This window comes from Convolutriloba macropyga, chromosome 8, assembly GCF_964194025.1.
Source record: "Convolutriloba macropyga chromosome 8, txConMacr16.3, whole genome shotgun sequence".
Lineage (NCBI taxonomy): Eukaryota > Metazoa > Xenacoelomorpha > Acoela > Convolutidae > Convolutriloba > Convolutriloba macropyga.
Window position 1 is genome coordinate 59,597,642 of NC_134475.1, and position 22,747 is coordinate 59,620,388.

Sequence of the window (22,747 nt, forward strand, 5' to 3'; positions counted from 1 at the left end):
AATTGAATGTGCAATTGAGGGTATTTAATGTTCCTTATATATAGCTATGGGTTTAAAGGTCGCAGCCAGCTTTCTTTTAAAATTTAATTAATTTTTCTTCGTTTTTGCCTTTCTTTTTGTAGAATTTTGACATGTTACGGATAATGACAAGCCTAAGTTTCTTTCTATGATGTATAAATTAACCGTTCTAATGTCCCAGTTGATACGCACTGGTTTTAATCAATTTGCAATTGTTTTTTTTTAAGTTAGAAACCTAATTTTCAACTTTGTCCTTTTTGCTTGTCTTTTTCGACCAGTTACCGCGTCTCATATTTTATCTAATGAAGTACAATTTAATTTGTTTAGTTCAAGTTTTATCTGATTCCATTTTGATTTGTTATTGCGTGCTTTTTTAGGAAAAAAATTTGGATATTGAGTTTTCATTGTAACTAAAAAGTGCAATTACTTGATTTTTGTTAATAGTCTTGCCCAGTACTCTCATTAATGGCAAGTCTCATTGGCCCCTCACCCAGCATTTTTTTCTTTTAGTTGCTTGTTTGAAAGTATTCAATATCCTCCTGGTCTGCAGACAATTAAATCAGAACGTGCATGAGCTGGGTTAAAACATTATGTGCGAACGCACATTACCGAGCCTCCTTGTTTACCGAGCCTCCTAGAGACCATTTCTAACATAATTAGAAACAAGTTTGGCTACTTCAAGACTTAGATGACAATATTTTCTTTATTCAGTTTGGAACAGTAACACGCTATAAAAAATCAGTTATCTGGTTTTGTTTTCCTTTGAAAAAACATACCTGTATTTTGAATAGCTCAAACGTTGGTGGTTGCATCAGTTTCGAAAGGTTATGCCAAATCTATAAAAAAAAAATCAGTGGCAGCCAGGCTTCTCAGTCACATTCTCTAGAAATCTGCGTAATGCGTCAATGTACTTTTCTAAAAAGATTGCGCAGTAATTTCTTTAATTTAATTCAAAGACTTTTAATTCAAGAAACTGCTTAACGGTGAAAACAAACAGTTTGGCTACTTCAACACTTAGATGACAATATCTTCTTTATTCAGTTTGGAACACTAACACGCTATAAAAAAATCAGTTATCTGGTTTTGTTTTCCTTTGAAAAAACATAACTGTATTTTGAATAGCTCAAACGTTGGTGGTTGCATCAGTTTCGAAAGGTTATGCCAAATCTATAAAAAAATCAGTGGCAGCCAGGCTTCTCAGTCACATTCTCTAGAAATCTGCGTAATGCGTCAATGTACTTTTCTAAAAAGATTGCGCAGTAATTTCTTTAATTTAATTCAAAGACTTTTAATTCAAGAAACTGCTTAACGGTGAAAACAAACAGTTTGGCTACTTCAACACTTAGATGACAATATCTTCTTTATTCAGTTTGGAACACTAACACGCTATAAAAAAATCAGTTATCTGGTTTTGTTTTCCTTTGAAAAAACATAACTGTATTTTGAATAGCTCAAACGTTGGTGGTTGCATCAGTTTCGAAAGGTTATGCCAAATCTATAAAAAAAAATCAGTGGCAGCCAGGCTTCTCAGTCACATTCTCTAGAAATCTGCGTAATGCGTCAATGTACTTTTCTAAAAAGATTGCGCAGTAATTTCTTTAATTTAATTCAAAGTCTTTTAATTCAAGAAACTGCTTAACGGTGAAAACAAACAAATAAATACATTCACTTTTTACCTGAAAAGTTGTCAATTTTAGAGTTAAAAATATGCTTCAAAACAGCCTTTTGTTCGCAGGTAGTTAGGGATCTGAATCATATCTTTAATAGTTTTTTGATTTGTGTGCCAACCTGGGAATTGTGTGCTAGCCTACTTATAGAACCAAAAAAATTAAAAATATATATAATGTTTTGTTATTTTTCTAGTGCGACTGTACAACTAACTAAAGTATACTGATGATTGAAAGTAAGTTAGCATCCCCTAGTTTTACTAAATAAATAAGTAAATTTTCAACTTTAGTCCCAAGTTATTACTCAATCTTGAAATCAAATCTTGGTAAAGTCTTTACACCATTCACCCCCTCGCATAGTGGTTTTGCCTACTTATTATTTCAAATAGTGCGCATCGGCTACTTACTAGATTCCTGAAATGCATAGATTTCCTGAAAAAGTTGACGAACTCAGTCGAAGCTACATTTTTAAAATAATGTCTCACATAATGTCTCCATTGTTAAAATAATGTCTTGATGTCATAGATAACTTTCCTTGTCTTGTGAGACCTGGTAGCATTCGTCAATTTTACATCGAAGTATTTGGTTATTGTTACTTTTTATCTGAAAATCATAAATAGGTGGGAGCACTAGGCAAGGGGTCAATTGTGAAAAGAATTTATCCAAAATTTGATGGCAAGATGAAGTAATATTGGGTCGAAAATCGAATTTTTATTTAGCAAACCTGGGGGTGCTAACGTGCAGTAATCGGGCAAGAAACTTAGACAAATGCATAGTAACAACAAAATTCTATTTTGCAGGTGCATAGATAATGCTTAATCACATTCTAAGTGATAAATCTGAGCTGACTTAGATGTTTTAGTGCCCGACTAATTTTGTACTTTAGATACTGTAAGTATATTTAAGAACAAAAACGTAGACGCCCCCGAGGGACTTAGTGCCCTGATATGACGAGGCTGCTTGAGCTTCAGTGCTGAACACGAGGCCCGAGGGGGCTAAGATTTTGTTTAAACGCGTTTAAAAAACTAAAGGGTACGGAAGTAATGACTTTCATTTAAAATTAAAGTTAAGAGTACAATTTTGCAGATTAGTGAAAGAAAACTTTTCTTCTTAAAAATATAAAAGTGTTAAATTAAACCAAGCGTCTCCGTCGCCGATAGCGAAGTAGCAAATTATTTATATTGATTTGATTCGTGTCAAAACTTAGATTTCTAGCTATGTTTATTTTTTGTCCTAAACTCAGTGTTCTAAATTAGGACACTAAAATTAGGCCAAAAATTAGACTTTTACTTCTAAGTTTAATCTATCAAACTAAGTTCTCTGACTCAAAGTTTTAGTGACTAATGAAATCGTACCCTGGGTTCTCTAATGGCAATCTTACACTGCTATTTAGCTCGTGTAGCTTAATAGGAGGTTGGAGTAGCGATTGAAAGTATGGGTTCTTTTCAGTTTGTACCCTCAGCTTAGTGGGTGCATATTATTTGCACCACAAGACGCACGTGTCATATTTTTACATGTATTATAAATCCACGTGCTCTTTAATTGGTTGGGGCGGGTGCATAATTTACTGGGGGCACAAACGGAAAAGATCCAAATTTTGTTTTATAAAGATGTAAAATCATAGATGGTCGTATCCTACCGAGTTTGAGGGGAGTTTCAGGAAAAGCTCTCTATTCAGCCCAAAGTTCAGAAACGGCGACAAACGAATTTTGGTTCTCGTTTAAATTTGTTTTGCGTGAATAACTCAACCGAGTGAAAAATTTGACATGAAAATTAAACCTCATCACAGAAGTCAAAAGTCAAAATCTCAACAACCTTCTTCATAATGTGTTGTAAAAAGTTGTGCTTTATGTTGGCGACAATTGTCCAAATAACTGCAGCTTACAATTTTATTTGTGTCAGAAGACACGACTACACAGCAAACAATTTGGGGCGTCAAAGGTTGGCTCGTGTTCTTTTGTTTTCAATCAATCGTAAATTTCAACCAAATATCACCCACCACATCGAAGGCAAGTGGATTAAATTCCAAATTTCGGCAAAAGATGCCATAAATTGCAGTCGTTTGCATGTGAGTTTGAGATGATACACAACAGATCCTATAGTTCAGAGTTCAGCTGTTGTACGCTTATAAACAAAAATGTGATTTCTTCTCTCCTCTAGTCTACTTTTTCCCATTTCAGCCCCCCCCCCCCCCCCACACGCGCACACACACACAACGAAATTAAACCCCACCCTATAAGGGGGAGGGTTATGAAAGGAAAGACGACAATATTCTCTTTATTGTTTTCACCTGACTCGATTCATGTGGGGGGTATACGTTTACCACTTAGCTGGGGGGGGGGGGGGGGGGTAAACGCATACCCCCCACACCATCATGGTAAGTATACCATAATAGGGGCATTAATTTTGTTGGGATCCTATAATGGGAAAGACCTGAAAATCTGGTCTTTTCCCATTATAACACCCCTCGAATTTGTAGCGTGACGTCCATATTTATAGTATACTTACAATGATTGGGTACGCTCTAGGCCCGGTAAGCTGGGGTTGGGAGTTTGCATAATTTTTCCGAGCCTTTCCCATTATAGCCCCCCATAAAATTGTAGCCCCCCCATTATGGTATAATTACCATGATGGAGGGCTATAGTTTATCTGACAACTAAGCTGGGGGGGGGGGGCTATAATGGGAAAGACCCATTTTTCCACCCATACTTTTTTAGGGTTTGTAGCCATTATTGTAAAAAAATAAATGCATAAAGACCTGGAAAAAATGTGTCCTTCCCATTAAAGCTCCCACGAAAATATCACACCCAATTGGTCAACTCAATGTTTAAAGTATACAGCCGTGATAGGTCAGTTGGAAGAGCGTTAGACTGAAGATCTAATGGTCACTGTTTCGATCCCGGGTCGCGGCAGAGACTTTTAATCTTTTATGGTTCATTCCACTTGTCCATATGCGCTGGTTCATTCCACTGAATTCTATTGTTATTTAGATTAATCTATGATTACTTGTATTTCCCATTATAACCCCCGCGAATTTATGACTCCCACCTTGATATACTTACGATATGGAGGGGGGGGGGGGGGGGGGGGGGGTAAAGGGTACATGTTATATGATGCTAACTAAACTGGGGGTGCTATAATTGGAAAGCCCCGAACCATATACTCTGCTTCGGACACCCAACTTAGACATTTCTTAACGCCCTCAGGTAACGTGTTTTTTGGATCTTTTCTGTTTGTGCCCCCAGTAAAATTTTCACCCTCAGTTACAGAGCACGTGTCATATTACAAAGTAAATCATTTTGTAAAAACATGGAACGTGCGCCTGGGGTGCCAATAATATGCACCCACTAAGCTTGGGGGATGGGGTAAAGATGATAAAAACCACACTTTCGGAATGTGTACGTTGCAAATCTACAAACATTTTTTGAAACGTCTTAGTCTAAGATCGGCCACATATTCGTTTTTGAAACTTAAAAATATTAAACTAAAAAGAAGGCAGCCGGTTTAGTATCATAGTAGGCTCAAAAAAAATGTTATTTGCACTTTTTCTGACTTCTCTACGCATAATAGAGCGCATTTGATCTTTTTGTTCTAATAGCCCATTCTATGTTTGAGAAAAACGGTTTACTTTTTTCATGGCTTCATATCTTTTGGCCATTTTGTTTTTCGCTGCCCTTTTGATTTACTCGGAATTATCCTTCCGCCCGGAGGATGTTGGAAGCAGTGGTACAAATTTAACGAGCGGTGGACTAGCGTTCCGGTGGAGGTGCGCAAGACGACGGAGCTTTGTAACTGTGGGCGCATAATGTACCGGGGCACAGACAAAAAAATCATTTTTCGCATAGCAACGTGCTATATAACAGTTAGCATAAATCGTAATTAGGGGCAAAAAACACTAGGCAGCCAAAACTGAAAAGATCGAATACATGTTTTTTAATATTAAGTGAATCAGTGACGATTTTAAGGTAAACTCATAAACGTAGAGAATTAATTCTGCTTCCAACCTATATAAAATGATTTTTTAAAATGTACAAGAAATCGAATCTATTCTATTTCGCCCCCCCCCCCAGTGTTTTTTATAACCCCCAGTTACAAATTATATGTTGTTATATAGCACGTTACTATGTAAGAAAATAGCACGTGCCCCTGGGGATCATAAAAAATTTATGCTCACTAAGCTGGGGGGCCAAAACAGAATAGATCCAAGAAATCTAACCGACTTTTTTGTATGAAAGTTTATTCGCAATTCAGTTCCTTTTTTCAAAAAAATTAATCATTCGCATTTTAACGATTTTTGAAGTTGTCTTTCATTCAAACAGCATTACCGACCTAACTTTGTTGACATTCAAAAACAATTAGTGGATCTTTTCCGTTTGTGCCCCCAGCACGTTATGCTCCCCCAGTTACAGAGTACGTGCCATTACATAGTCAATCATCATGTAAAAATATGGCAAGTGAATGGGGGTGCAAATAATATGCACCCACTAAGCTGGGTAGGCTCGAACGGAAAAGATCCCAGTTTTTGATAAAATAAATGTTTCCACTAAATCATGGTTAACATTCCTCGCAGTAACTAAAATACTCCCGTGCACCTTTTAAAATGCCGGAAGTCTGCAGTGCCAGCAGAAGTTAAAATGCCAGAAGTAGCTACTTAGCCAGAAGTTGACTTCATCTGACTTTTGTCATTTTAAAACGTGCGTATTTTGTGTTTTAAGCATGGTTACATGACTCTGCAGAAGTCATTTCGAAATTCTGACTTAATATGTCGAACCGATTCGCGGTTCTCGATAAACGCCAGAAGTTCTCAGTGACTTCAAGAGTCACGTAACCATTACGTAAAGTATCAGACTTCATTTAATTCGTTTCCGTTAGTTTCTCCATCTAAGTGGAAGCATATTTGCACCCCCAAGCGCACGTGCGATATTATTACATAATATCATGTAACAGCACGTGCTCTGTATTTTGTTGGTGAATAACGTAGTAGCAAGCACAAATGGGAACGAATCTCTATAAATCTTTAAAAAATGTTAGGGACCAATTAAAAAGTAAACTTTTGAGGAGTTCAAATAAGAATAGTGATTTCGGACTTCGAGGAGGAACCTCTGTTTCTAGGATAATTGTTTTTTTTTTAATAAACATTGAGTTATGTTCCGCTTGCAGTATGTCGCGTGTTTTGCCCCTGTTATAGAATAATCGTCCTTGCAAATTGATCATGTTCTTACTATTGTCTTTAAAACTGTCAAAGTATCAAATAAAAATAACAAATTGGGTCAACTTGCAGTTTTTAAAATCTTACAAGTTATATAGGGAATATTTATCTGCTCAAAATTTTATTATATTCTGCATGATGTAGTCAGGAAGTTTAGAAGACTTCTCTGTCTCAAAAGCGGTGAAGTTTTTTAAGAAAACTAATTAAGAAAAACTTGTATTCTTTGTTCTACATTAGATCAATCCCAAAGACATCAATGCGTTTGCACAGTTTTGTTCATCCGCTTTTTGAAAAACAAAATTGAATACGGGTACCATCCAATAGCCAAAAACTAAACTTATAGACATAACTCTCACCTTGCAGCACAACAAAGCAAATTTTGCTAACTTTTGACCTTGATGAAGATTGTTTCTCGGGTGAGCTTTCAATTGGTGAAAAATTTCATCCGGTACATCAAAAGAAAGTGATTTACTTTGTTGCTTCACAAAAATTGTTTCCAGTGGCAGCATATCAACCCATGGTCGTAGGAGATTCTAGCTGGTTGCCAGTTTTGTATAAGAGCCATTGTTTTGAGTTTCACATAAAATCTCCTGGATAATATATTAAAAGTTCTATTTTAAGCAATTAAATCTATCTTTAAAACTGAAGAAAACGAGTTGAATTGAATAGATTTTATGTTGCATTATTTTCAGAATATCTTTCGATTTTACCATTGATACTATTGATTTTAAAAGTTACCGAATATTGATTCAAAAGGACTATCTCTAATGATTCGACTATATATCGAGAAATACTTTTTTCTGATGAGCTCCGAAAGTGTGATCAACAACTACTGTTGCCATGCTTTCCAGTCGACCTGTTTTCGTTCAGCTCCACTAGGTGAACAGACTTGCAAAAGTGTTTTTTTTTGCTAAATTGGTTGCCAAAAACTACGCTGACATTCTGCAAAGGCTTAACCAAAAACCCACGTAATTGTTTATGCGATTACAGATAAAGGCCATACCGATCGCGGTCGCGGAAAAAGGTCTGATGTGCGACCAAAATGGATAGCTGAGGCAAGATTTAAAAAGAGCCTTCCGTCTGCTTCACGGCATTTATTTAACCAATTAGAATCTAGAAATTAGAGTTTGCTTTTGTGCCTTCGCTTACCTATTTGGTGAAAAAACTGTTTCTAAAACAACGTTTTCCTGAAATGCTTAAAGAAAGCATTGATCAAGCTGCTGCATAATTGGGAAACACTAAAGTTGCAGGATTTTACTCAACAATGAGTTTGTTGCCAAGAGTAAGCAAAAAGACTTGAAAACCAGTACAAAAAGAGTGTTTGATTTTCTGGATCACTTTGCAAATAGGCCAGAAAACAGTACAATTGGAACCCTAATTAAATTTACAAGGGGCGTCATGCAAAACTGAAAATATGGTACTGCAGAAAATAAAAACTGTTTTCATTGACTTCAAAAAAGCAGTAAAGAAACGATCTTATCAGATAAACTAGCCACCATAGGAATAAAAGGTCAACTAAGTGATACTCATAAGTGCGTTAGTTCAGGAATTGTATACTGCAATGTCGGTGAAGTGGAGTATGTTGTAACACAAGAATCAGCAGTTGAACAACTCATTCTAATGTTATAACTTGTATAGATGAGCATTGCATCTAGATCTGTTTGACATAATACATTGACGATGCTATTGTTAAACAAAAAGAGAAATCATCAACTGAAGTTTCCAGCCAGTTTTTGGACCTGGTCGTTGACTAGTTCACAGAAAACAAGCTAACCATGAACTACGAACATACAAGAAAGCAAAACGAGATGAGGAAAAAACATTGAACATGAGAGCAAGACAGAAAACTCCACAGCAACAAATACTATTGAGAGTCAACTTTTACCACAGAGGTCAACACTGAAGAACTTAGGGACAAATTTGCACGGTAGTTTTATTTTCGTCTTAATCTTAATTAAAAACTTTGTTCAAAACTGAACAAATTCTAAAGAGTGCTCTGCCAACTCAGATCTATTCTAAACGAATAACAACTTTCAATAACTTACCTTTCAATACCATAATTTTGAGTTATGATGTCCTAGTATGCTGAGCAAGCAATGAATCAAAGCTTTTGCCAATAGAGTCAAAAATCAAACAAATAGCCATAAATTTATTTGTTATGCCTGAATATGTGTACACTAGCCTGGAAAAAATAATTGTTTCAAATTTACTCCTGAAAACTAATGCACATTTTTGAGCTGCTTCCAAACTTTACTAAAACTCTACGGCCAGAAGGCAAAACTGATCGTCTTAAAAATTTGATTTTGGAAAAAAATAGCTATCTTTCAAGCAGAACGGCTACAACTAGAGCAACTAAAAACTGAAAAACTCTAATTAAAAGCTTTGATTTAAAATACTAGGAGTGAGAATACGAAGACTACTAAACCTCGTTTTTCATTTCTTCTTTAAGTTTGTGTTAGAAGTGCAACTGTTGGACGCAAGAAATCTGAACCAATTCCTATCGGGTTTCAAGGACAATTTTTAATGGCAAGCTCGAACTTTTTGTCTATGTTTTTTAAGAACAATATATGGATTTTTTAAAACAAAAAACAATTATTTTACACCACACACCATAGTTCTGAAACTGTATATTACTTATCCACACAATACTTATCAATACTTATCCACACAATACAGCAATACTTATATACTCCATACAAATCATATATGACCTTGTGTGATTACAAAGGACCATATATGTCCATATTTAATTGCCAGGAATTTTTTATGATTGTCAAACCCGGTAATCATCAAAAATTTTGGATCTTTCCCATTATAGCTCTTCCATGAAATTATAGCCCCCCATTGTGGTATAATTACCATGATGGGGGGGGGCTATAGATTATCTGACCACTAAACTGGGGGGGGGTATAATTTTCACACCACACATAGTACTTGACTATTGATGGACTTGTGGACTAATTTCATATTATGCTACACGATTTATACCACTCGAGTTCAAATTCGAGGACAAATTATTATTATTTCTGTTGAGAAAATTGGAAATTAAAATAAGTAGAGTTTCAAAATGGGAAATGATTTGCTTTAACTGTGTTAATTTTGGAGTAGCAGTCAAATCAGATACGATTCCTCTGTGGTGGGAAGAAGTAAGAAGTTGATGATGGGTGAGTCTAGATTGGATGAGAGAGTGGACAATTGCTACTTGATACAACCTCACAACTGTCCCTCTATGATTGTCATGGTCTCACTTGTGTACTTCACAGGTAACACTAAAACACCATCTGTTTAATTGCTCTCAAACGAAGTTTGTAGTCATTATATTAGTCCTGTCGGTCTTTTCTTGTGCTATTTTTCGCTTGACCGATTTCTTGTCTGACCCATTTGACTTTTCGTCCTCAAAAACGGGGTAAAGAGGTAGCGTCCAGTGGACAGCTCACTAGTCTTCAAGAGTATGCGATTCACAGAATCTGTTTTGGAGACTTATAATTATGATGCGAAGGGCGGTTCTTAGGGATTCACCCCCTCTTTGTTGCCACCCCATCATGAACCCCCCCCCCCCCCTCCCGCTGCGCTCACTTATAGGTGTAATGCGTATTCCACTCCTCTTTATTGGGGAAAAGAGTGTAAGAGTGTAATTTCAAAAAATTACACTGTATTTACACTCTTTTCTCCGCTCTTTTTACACTCTTTGCAAAGAGTGTAATTTAGGATTGAATGATAAAAAATTACACTCTTACACAATTACCATTATAACCAATTTGAAACTTGCAATCTTAGTATCAGTTAGCGTAAAGTGAAATACTTAATCCACGAAGTCCACTTTGATTGATACTGCGGATCTTTTCCGTTCTTCATTGCCCGCCTCATTGGGCGCGGTAATAACAAAGTGAAGCAGACAATATTTGGGCCAGAAGTTTTGGATGATTTTTTGAGTTCATCATCTACGATCTCAGAGGAGAAATTTATTAGCTATCAAAATTATTAAGATTTTATATGAAAAATTAGTATGAATGATTTGTTGTTTAAGATATTTATTAATTCAGAATGGATTTTCCCCATTTCTGGCCATTACAGTACATCCAGGGTTATTGTTCGTAAGCAATTCGGTGAAATGCAGTGAAAAAAAAAATAGTATATGCGGTGAATCGGGGTGAATTATTTAATTTCACCGCATTCAACGGAATTCTCACAAAAAAGAAACTTCCGAGCACGGGTTTGAACCTGTCACCTCCTGCATGTCTACAACTTCTTATTCCACTGCGGAATCTGTCACTTAAATCTGAGAAATGCAGTGAATTTATGTGGTGAATTATTGTATGAAATGCGGTGAAGCGCGGTGAATTATTGTTTTCACCGCAATCAACGCATTTCTTACAAAATTTTGCCCCAAAACTTCGACCAGGGATGATGCCCCCTGCTCTACTAGTAAGAGTAAGTGAATATATGCCAGCACAGTGTGAGTATATTACTAAAAGGTTATATGTTGTGCATGTTTTTAATTTATGTACCCAATATGTTATGGATCCCCCCTCCGATACAGAGCACGTGCCATTACGTAATAAACCAAAATGCAAAAACATGGCAGGTGTTCGTGGGAAATAGTAAACATTCGAATACTAGTATGAGGGATTACAAAAAACTTAAATATCTTATAAATTGTGACATTTTATAAAAAATTTAATTTAGTAAATTGATTAATATTTTATTATTACGCGCTTTATGAAACTATACTCAAAAAATATTCAAGAAACTTTTGAGGGCAGTATCAATGATTTTTTTAAATCAATTGCTCTCGAATAGTTCAGTCCGATCCTTTTAACTTTGACCCTTTTGCGTTCACAAATTTTTGCGTTTTGCGTTATGTAAGTTGCCCGCAATTCAGCTGGCGCCAGTTTTTTTTTTAAAAAACCTTGCTCAGGTTTGACCATTTAGAAACATCCCTCCTTTCTCTGACTTCAGCAACCCATCCTTTGGTTCGAGAGCAAATCGTCCGACAAAAGTTGGTATTGTAATCAAGAAGCAGCCGTCATTTTTATATACACATGTCATTAAACGCACGGCAATCTATGCTATAGACACATAGTACAGTCGGCAAAAAATTATTTGGTTGGTTTAAAATGGATACCACTCAAGAAAGTCGGAGGACGCTGATAAAGCCAAACTAGCGCAGAGAAGAACGTCATAAAATGAGTTTTAATTCCGAATGTTTCCCGTGCTCTGACTGGTTGATCTCAAACTCATTACTTTTAAAGCACTTGTTTGTGGAAAAAGTACTTACAAAATAGCGATTTGAAGGTATATTAATTGTCGAAATCTCCCCCTCCAGCGTCATGAAGTTTCGCGGTAACGAAGAAGCTGAGTGGAGCGCATACCGACCACACACCGTAGATAATGAGAAGACGACTGTTTTCATTCGCCATTTGTTTTAATTGTACGTTGATAAAATTCACAATGGTATCTGTAATAATAGCAGAGGTAAAAATTACCCAACAATTTTTTTTAAAAAGTAGGCAAATTAGAAACAGTTGGTGAGATAACAGCTGTAAGCAAAAATAAATGGGACGCGCATTTATAGGGCCTGTATACGGAGTTAGCACATTAGGCCATGCAGCAAACCCATGGCCCTGTTGCAGCGAGGCGTTGAACTTGATATGATGCTACCAGAACAAAAAAATTCCGAGTCGATCATGTTATTCTTGCAATGAAAATTGATGTTCTTAAACTTATTTGATTTTTAAAAATATTGAGCTCATTTTCCATTCGGGTAATGAAATACCTGGACCTGCGTGTCATAACAATTCAGTACTGAATCATAGAATTTCCATTATGATTTTTACTAAGACCAGAGTTCTGATCATGGCACTTATTAGACATAGTAAAATTTTTAGTAAAATTCTGAATCGAGTATGAACATAATGATCTTCATTTCTGTATTTATCTTGGACCTAATGAATTTTTGCCTGTTTTTCAAATGAACAGAATGAAAAGTTGCTATCAACTGAGACTTGAAAAAAATGGGCAATGGCAAAAATTAATTCATCAAAATTACGATGGATTCACAAAAAAATCTTGAAAATGTCAACTGTTTAATTAATCAAAAAGAACTATTTAATTATTATTGACACGTTTCATATTGACACATTTCAGTTTGCACATTTCAACGCTGGCATTTTCGCTGGCAAGTTTCATTCATGTTGACATTTTTCATCACTGACACTTTCACTCTTAATTCTCGTTTCATCTGTATACATGTCGCTGCAGTTAGACTGGGTCATAGAGGTAAAGTCTAGGGGCTGCAAAATCTCATTTCTTTTTCCAAAGAAATACTTCCTCACGGACTGAAATACTTCCTCACGGTTTTCACTGAAAGTTTTCCATCATCACCCGTTGGCCCATATGGCCCCAGACTTCATCACCTGCCACCATCTCAGATTTGGCGCTGTCCCGTCGTCAACACAGATGATCAAGAGATTGAAAAAGAATTTCCAGACTGTAAAGAAGATTCTAAAGCAAATCTGACTGAAAAAAGTTTTTATAACATTATATATATATATATATATATATATATATATATATATATACAGATAAATAAATAATTAAATAAATAAAGAAATACACTATATATATTTATAATTTTTAATTTTCAATGCTATATATATATATATATATATATATATATATATATATATCTATATATATATATATATATATATATATATATAAAAATTCAAACACTGTCAATAGAAGGCATTCTGTATTGTTTTTAAGGTAATAAGTAAACTACATTCGGAAATAGAACTAACTGTATGGTTTTGATTGAAAATAGCGTTTAACCAAAGCGCAATTCGAAAATTTCATTTTTTTCCCGAAAATTCTATGAACATAATGAAAAATTCAAAACATTATATGCGTCCTTTTTTCAGAAAAAATGCTTTCTGTAATTATATTGCACATACTTGGCCAACAAAGTACCCTTGAGTCACCCTGATTCAGTACTGAATCGTCGATTTACTATTGGAAAATATTTTTTCATCAATGAAAATTTATGATACTCGGGTCTGGGTAGTCATAGAACTTTCACATCAATTGTTTATTTGAAATTAGCCTTTGTAAATAAACTGTTAATTTTTTCTTTAAAAACATGATGTTCTGCCTAAATTATCTGAATTCGATTGCAAAAAATCAATAAAGGTGTATAAAAATCAGTCATGTGGTTAAAAATCATAACCACTGTCGTGTCATTTTATTTCTTCATTTACATAAAAATTATTATAGAGAAGCCCAAAATAGAATATTTTGCACTTGAAAACATCAAAAATTTCTAAGACGTCTATCACGATACAATTGGAGCAAAAGAGAAACTAGCTAAAATCGGATTACAAATCAATTATTAATAAAATCTTTCAAAGTAAACAAACAATCCGATCATGCCAGAGCAGCGACAAATAATCTTTAAAATAATAATAATAATAATAATAATAATAATAATAATAATAATAATAATAATAATAATAATAATAAATTGTTTTCAAGTAAGTTAGCATTGCTGTACAAACTAGGCCCCACAGAACCGCCACTTACTTGATAGGTCATCAAAAGGTCCGATGGTCCTCGTCAAGTGATGCCAGTAGCAGTACTAAGAACGAAAGATACATGTGCTTTTCAAAATCATCATAGGAATTTAAAAATAGTCTGACATGAAGAACGGACTTTAAACTGTATACCAATGTTGACAAAATGTCAAATTTTATTGTGTTTTATTTATTTGACGACGTGTCATAATTTACCTATAGGTGTGTTTTGAATTAGATGCTTTGATTAGAGAAAAAGAAAAAATGTTGCTACACTTAAACAAAGAGTGATAAATGTAGAATTGATGTCAGTACTTGTTCAGTATTTACTGAGATTTTTTATATAGTACTGACACTTGTGATGGGACTGATTGCTGGTCCACTGTTGGAAATTCGTAAACTCAGAATGGAGGAACGAAACAGACGAAACAGACGTCGCCGATTTGTCATTTCACATTCCCAATTCAACAGAGTAGAAGCGGAATACGAGTACTTCTACGTAGCGTTGGCAAACAATTATCCCTTCAGACAACCACTGGGAAAAAAGAAACGGGTGTGACACATCTCAGCGTTGTTGTTGATGTTGATGTTTACCTTGATAATGATGTCAATTGTGACAGTTACGATCTCATGCGGCAAATTGAAGACATTTACTTTGAACAGTGTCACTTGATGGCAAAATTTGAAATTGGGGTTGTATTTTTTGTCATTTTTTTCGTCATTTAATGGCATTTTTCTTATTTAAATTTAAAGCATAAGATGGAAAAATTACTCGGGGACAAATTACTCCGCCAAAACCTTGGCATTACAGAAATCTGTGCAAACAGCTGGTTACGAATCATGATCATATATGCACAGACATTAGACTAATTGTAGTAGAGACGACAAAGCAGAACGTTTTTCTGTTATTTTTTTGCATCTCTTTCTAGCTAATTGTATATATTTAGAATTGGAAAATTACAAAAGTTTTTTTTAAAAAATGGAATAAAACTCTTATGCCAACTGAATAAGAGAAGCATGATTGAACACTACTTATAATAATATCTAACCGTTGGCCACAATCTAATCTTCAATTGACATCTGATGAATGTAACGAGTCAATTTATAATTCTTAAACCGTTTCCACCTCATTGTTAATTGCTCTCAGGCGAAGTTGGTGGCAATTACAATAGTCCTGTCGGTCTTTTTTAATGCAATTTTTCGCTTGACCGATATTTTGTCTGCGGTTTTTGACTTTTCGTCCTCAAAAACGGGATAAACAGGTAGCGCCCAGCGGGCATTAAGTGCTCTTAGAGCCTTTCAGCTCTGTTTCAGCTCAAACTGTTTTGGAGACTTAAACTTATACTTATGGCGTGAAGGGCGGTTCTTAGAGGTTGAAGACACCCCCACTTTTGACCCCCTCCCCCTCTATTGCCCCCGCCGCGTTGTTACGCCCCACCCCACGGTTGACCACCCCCTCCCAATCACCCCCGGGGGGGGTGCGTTCGAACAACCGATCGCTGAAAACACGCCATTTTATACTAATTTTTCACAATTTTTTTCAAGCTTTTTGAAAATGTTTGTTATTTTTTGAGTTTTTTAAGCCCTAAATGTCAAGGAAACTCCTCTAGGATTCTATATTAGGATACTGCATAGTTTCTAGTGGTAGTGGAATGATTTCAACATTTTAACATCACGAAATTTCGCAATTTTTTGGCAAAACGTGCAACTTTTTTCATTTTTTTGACATTTATTTTTCGTTATTTACGTCTTTCCAGACGCAAGGACCAGATAACGTCCTCAAGGGTTTGATAATTATTTACTGAAAAAAACTTTTTGACATGGAATGGCGTTCATTGTTCAATATGACCAATTTTAGCGATTTTTTTTGTTTAAACAAGCATTTTTTTTCAAGTTTTTTCGAAAAAATTCGTCGGTTTTTAGGTTTCTTCAGCCACATGAGCCAAGGAATGTCTTTTTGAGGTTTGATAATAGTTTACTTTATATTTTCTAAATGTGATGGAATGTTTTTCAAGATTTCAACATCGCGAATTTTAGCAGTTTTTGACAAAATTTGAATTTTTTCTCAATTTTTTTTGACATTTATAGTCATTGTTCAGGTTTTTTGAGCCTCAGTGGTAAGAAAACCTCCGCTAGGGTTTGATTATAAGTTACTGGAATTTTTTTTTGCCATGGATTAGGTTTCATTTTTTAATTTTACAACTTTTAGCAATTTTTCTAAATAAATTTTAATAATTTCAGTTTTCGAAATTTTTTAGGATCTCCAGCATCAAGAGGCACATAACCTTCCCTAGGATTTGATTATAAGTTACTGCATGGCTTCTAGATGTAATGGAAATTTGTTTAAGATTTTATCAGCATATTTTAAAAAATGTTTGCAATTTTTTCAATTTTTTCATGTCTTCTGGAATTTTTATCGTTTTTTTCCGGCATCAGGGTTCTAGGGACCTCCTCCAACTTGTGATGGTAAGCTATCGCATAGTTTCTGGAGTTAAAGGAGTGCTTATCAGTATTCCAATAACTCCAGTTTTAGCGATTTTTTGATAAAAGTTAATTTTTTTCAAATTTTCGGAAATTTCTTATGTTTCAAGTTCAGGAATATTTAGGAGCCACTGAAACTATTTAAAGCTTGAAATAGGGATAGTGGATAGTCTTTTGAGAAAATGAAATGGTTTTGAAGATTTTATTATCTTGAATCTTAGCAAGATGTTGTGAAAATTATCGATTGTTTTCAAAATTTTTGAAAATTTTTGTCCTTTTCTGAATTTAACGATCATTACTGACCAACGAAGCTTTTCAAGTCCTTCAGATTGGTTACCTGACATAATTCAGAGAAAAAAATAGCTTTAAATATTTTCGCTGCAAAATCTGGAAGCTTTTTAAATTTTGCGATATTTTGCAAATTTTTAAAATATTGGTTTATTATTTGATTTATTTACTAACAAGGCCAGAAAACTAAAAGTTGCGGAGTCGAATCAAGCAAAACAAGCCTCAATAAACTGTAGCTAGCTACTGACGAAGCCAGTCATTTGCCAGTCGTTTGAGAGCATTTTCCCGACGTTCGTCGGCTATGTTTCTATTATCTGTTTGTTGAAGAAATTAATCTTTAAAAAATTAACAAAAGCTCCTTACAAATTCATCAATAGTCAGATCTTAGTGGTTAAATTCCTCACTGATTTTGATCGCAAACTTTGTTCTAAAATTTGCTGGCGGAAGCCAAAAAATTGTTTTTGAAGCAAATTTACGAGGAATCAGGTGCTAATAGGAAGAAGGAAGATCATATTCTGTAAATTTCTTCGTTTTTAAATGCTCAAAAAAATTTGGTAGCAATTGTATTGGTCGTGCTGTTTCTTTGACATTTTTTTGCTTGATCAATCTTTTTGTCACACTCTTTTAACTTTTTCTCAAAATTGGGGCATTAAATCACTGAAAATTTGTCTTAGAGCTCTACTAGTCTTATTATTCTGAAGGTATCAAAATCTTTGAGCAGAAGTGGGCTTTTTGTTGGCTTAATAGCAGTGTTATTTCTGACTTTTGGGCGCATCTATTCTTTTAAAGGGGTTTATCGAAAATTATTTGTTTTGATTTAATTGATATTTGGATCTTGAGCGGTAAGAAATGTTAAACCGTTTTGGATACAATAAACCGGTGGTCGTTGCAAAAACTGTCTGTCTGATAATTAATTTGATTTGATAACGTTGATTCGAGTAAATTAAGAAACTCTGTAAACCCCAATGCTTCAATGTTTCTTAAACACAGTGATTTGTTCCTTGCATTTTTGATTTAGAACTGAAAGATATTTCTTGGGACCGGTTAAGGTGCATTTTTTTCGTATAAAAAACTCACACAAAAGTTTGTTATTTAATTTTTAATTTTAAAGCTTTTTTGATACATTTTTAAAGCATTTTTTAAAGCATTTTTAATTTTGTTTTACGATGCATTTTTAACTTTGGTTCATACAGTTGTTTAAAAGCTTTGTAGTAATAAAAATCTCTCATTTTCAGCGTCAACCAAATTTCAATTTTTTTCATTAGAAAATGTGAAACCTTTGCAGATGCTAAAAAATAGGAGCTTGAATTTAAAAATTTTGATTGACATTTGAAATTTTGAATAGTGTGGAGGGCAATTTTTTGGAAGAGAAACAATTTGGCCAGCGTGTCCTTTAAAATGACGCAACTTTGCAAATTATTAAAACATGCTAAAAAAATCTCCTTGAAACCAACCAGCCAAATTACTCTCAAGAAAATAAAGACAGATAATAGCAGACAATTTGTGCAAGCCTCTTATTTCTGCATCGAATTTTACAACAAAGTGATACAAAAAGTAATAAACAGACTTTGACGCTTTTAATCACCCGTAAAAATAGAGGGATGAATTTTAACGTTCTGGTTTTAGTTTAGTTTTAGTAATATTTCTTCCCTTGAGACAGTTGTGTGATGTCTCAAAGTTTTTCTTAAGAACAAATTAGATTGACATTAGTTAATATTGTCCGAAGTAAACAATTGCTCCGAGAAAATTTTTTTCTAATTTTATCCTGAAAACAAATATTAATGCAATTAAAATTAAGAAAAATAAACTTGATAAACAGAAATAGGTACATTATAAATCTATTCTGTTATAGACTCTATCTTCTGACGCGTCTTCTTCCTTTGAAACACAAAAATAAGTTGATTTCAGCTTCGCTTTGACAATCAAAAATGGTAACATTTTGTAGAAGTACTGAGAATAAAAACTTGAGAAACTAGAGGTAAAATTTTTCAATATTGCTTGTGCAACTTCCTACTTATGAGTTATGGCATATTTTTCGCTGACTCTGACGAAATAGTTGGTGTTGGAGAACGTTGTTGTCCACCCTAGTCATGGTACACTAACAGAACTTGTCAAACCACGAAATTTTTATTGCCATGAATGAGTGGTTTTAATGATCTGGATTAAAGCATGAGAGACTTGAAGGAGCATTGTCCTTTCATGCTGTTTTTCGGACTTCTGATAAATTGCCATGTTCTAGACGTGAGAATCATGCTCACTTAAAGTAAATCTTCTCACTTTCTCCTGGACCTTAGTAGCATAGTGCAACAGTTTCCTTTATTATAAATTTTAAAGTCAATAGTAAATTATAGTATCCCAAATTTTTTACTCTATTTTTTAATAGAAGGGCCTTTTTACTGTCCTTTCTTATCTGAACAAAATAAAAAGTGACATGAACATAATTTGTTCCTAGTATAAATAAAGACTGAGAAATACTCTGATTCAGCGCTTATTTACAATGTTACTATGATACAGACTGTTTTAGAATTAGTGTCGTCTTGGACTCACGTTGATAGAGTGTTGAAGGAATTTAGCCTCATATGTTCGTGGTACACGGTTGTGGTGAAGTAGAAATGTACCAGAGCATTCGCAGTGCGAATGCTTATTGAAATTACAAAAGTGGAATAACTGTGAGAAATGAAATTATACTCAATCCGGGTAGGATAAGACTTTAGATCATGAGATTACAGTATATTAGGTATAAAAACAAAAGGAAATATTAACTTAAAAAATTGTGCTGCTTATCATAACTAAAACTGTTTATATTGGCTGCTTACTATAACTAGTAATAATTAATAACATAAAAGACTTAAAATAGCTTGTCAAATGTCTTAAATAATCAAAAGTTTTAAATTTGGTTTTCAGCATCCCAATCTGTTGTCCTCACTCATATTCGTAATCAGATTAGTTCTGATTTTTATCAGCCAGATATTTTCCATTCGTCTCTATTGACTTTCTTGTAGTTCCGATACGGGTGCAGGAACAAAATGAACGCTGAGAGATTTCGGTGCAGATGTAGTAGGGATGCTTTGATCTTGAAATTGCGCTGCCATTGAGTTTATGAGCTTTTCACGTTTTGGCTGTCATCTATTGTTATAAGTATTGTCGTCATATCCGTAAAAATTCGGGGGCGGTTGAACACCCGTTTGAAGTCGAATCAGTGAAATTGTTATTGTCCGTAGATTGAAGAGCTTGTTGGGGAGGTTGTGGAATTTCCGTTGTGGAAGATTGGGTTCTTAGTGTGAAATTTGGCGTTTGCGGTTTTTTAACACGCAAGTGCGCGTAGCAAAGTTGAGTTTATAGGCGAGGCGATCAATGTTGTCTCCTTGCTCTTGCAACGAATCTTGCTACTGCGCTGCATTTTTCTTTAGATATCTTTAACATGCTTGGCAATTTTCACCTCCATGGATTTTTTGAAGGGCAAGGTCCGCTATATATCCCTAGAGGTGTAGAACGCTCCAAGTTTGGCAACATCGCTCTTTCTCAACGTTACCACCTATTTACCGGGTTCCATAAAATAGATGTCATTGGCAAAATCTCCACAGCTCAAGAACCGGATGCAAGACCTCATACAGCTGGTCGAGTTTTGTTACTCGAACGCATATTGGCAAAGAATGTGCGGGCATATTTGACATTCAATGTGTGTTTCGTCCTCGGGATCGGGTTAGAGACCTTTGAGTGTATGATGAAGTGCGTTTCATCGTCACCTGCGTCCTTCTTCTGTTTGTGGCCGTTATGCTGTTGAGCTTGGCAAATTGCTTTTTTCAACTTTTTCGTCAATACGTTCCAAAAATATCTATCCCATATCATCCAGAAAATCTTCTGTGGGTACTGTTTCTTGATCTACACAGTGCTCTGAACTATTTGTATAGGTTAAACTTGAGTTTTTGGCATCGTTTTGATGTTACTCAGAGGAGTATTTGTACGTCTCCCAAAATCGGATTCAAATGGACTAGCTTTTATTGTTCGTTGTTAACATATCCGCATTTGATAAATTATCGATTTAAATTTTTACTTGACATTAAAATTTTTATATTGCGTAGCTAATTTGATGCAAAAAAGACGATGTTTAACTGTTTGTATCGCACGCTCTACAACACCAATAGCTTTGTGATTTTTAGCAGCCGTCTCACAAATTTCAATATTTTTGTGAACACAAAATGAATTCTTTTTACGATTAAACAACGAATTTTATCCAAACGACTATTGCGTGGAATACCGTGAGTATGAACATAATCTTGCAAAAATTTTAATACAATTCCACCATTAACATTGTCAAAGACCTCTGCAGCGACAATTTATGCATGCCAAAATCTATATTTCTACCCCTTTTTAACTCAAAATGGGACCACCAAAAACAATTCGGATCTCTTCATTTGGTTCAAAACAATTTCTATGAGGTTGCTATTTCGATGCTGATATAGTGGGTTTAGGATTCTTACCAATTTTTCTGCATGATTGACATCTTTGGCAGAAGACAATAAGTATTTGGTGCATATATATCCACGATAGGCATTGTGAAAGTGATATTATTCCCCAACCACCAGGGTGAGTGACAAGGAGCGAGCGGCCGAAGTACCGTTTCCCAAAAAGCTTTGGGAATCGCAAAAAGATTGTCGACGCAAAGACAACACGACTTAACGTATAGCTCACGCCAAAAACTGTGAATATAAATATTGATTGCCGTACATTGATCCTCATCATCGTTTATTACGGCGTCACGTACTTAACACAGCAACCTCTGATGAGAGAACCCCAAGAAAGTTTTTCGTAAACAGTTGACTTCGGTTCGACCTATATTACATGTTCTTTTTCTGTCTAGTCACTTGGTCTCAGCTAATACAGGTCTCATAATCTTCATTATGAGGCATCAGTTAATCATCATGCATTATGTTTTTGAAATTATACCTGACAATTTTATTCATTTTACACTATTTCCTCTCTAAAATACTAACGAATTTTGAGATTTTGATGCCCTATAATATAGTCTTTTTATCGACAGGTCTTTTTGACCTCCCAACGAGGCGTTGTCGAATTGAAATGACAGTAATTAATGTCTTGAGTTACTAGCGATAGTTTGAGCTTAGACATTGTTCCTTTTCTTTTTGTACTGTACTCCTTCTGGTTTTTCTCAATGACAGAGCTAGCTCTCTAGTCCACTAGCTCTCTAAAAAAGCATAAACTAATGTATTTAATTGCTCTCAAATAACGTTTTCAATAATTACATTAAACATGCTGGTCACTTCAATGCGTTTTTGGCTACTACCAACTATTGGCCACTGCCAACTCAAAAATGGTATAAACACATAAAACTGGTACGGCATTAGTTTTGATAAACTTTTATTATTACGGACATTGGTTTCTTGTGCCCAGTCTTATTATATTGGCCTATGCTCCTCAGGAGGCAAAAGTGAATCCGTTTATTATTTTCAATATACAGCAAATGTTTTTGACAGCGTGACACTAAACTTTTT

General features: G+C 34.9%; 1 protein-coding gene and 1 non-coding gene across 2 annotated transcripts; both read left to right on the top strand.

The window, feature by feature from the left end:
- Positions 1-3,337: 3,337 nt before the first annotated feature.
- LOC142344886 (uncharacterized) lies at positions 3,338-15,296 on the top strand. The gene is made up of 3 exons (XM_075396929.1): positions 3,338-3,626; positions 10,003-10,157; positions 14,813-15,296. The coding sequence occupies exons 1-3, from the start codon at positions 3,511-3,513 to the stop codon at positions 15,022-15,024; spliced, it is 483 nt and encodes a 160-aa protein (XP_075253044.1). The 5' UTR covers positions 3,338-3,510; the 3' UTR covers positions 15,025-15,296.
- Positions 4,525-4,597, top strand: Trnaf-gaa (transfer RNA phenylalanine (anticodon GAA)). Its single transcript has one exon. It is a non-coding gene; the product is annotated as a tRNA-Phe (tRNA).
- Positions 15,297-22,747: the final 7,451 nt, after the last annotated feature.

What these genes read in the sequence shown, in the direction of transcription:
- LOC142344886 (XM_075396929.1), top strand. Translation starts at nt 3,511, where the DNA reads ATGTGTTGTAAAAAGTTGTGCTTTATGTTGGCGACAATTGTCCAAATA. An exon ending in AACAATTTGGGGCGTCAAAG is followed by an intron (nt 3,627 to 10,002) that starts GTTGGCTCGTGT and finishes ATTTTGGAGTAG; the next exon opens with CAGTCAAATCAGATACGATT. An exon ending in CTCACTTGTGTACTTCACAG is followed by an intron (nt 10,158 to 14,812) that starts GTAACACTAAAA and finishes TTTTTTATATAG; the next exon opens with TACTGACACTTGTGATGGGA.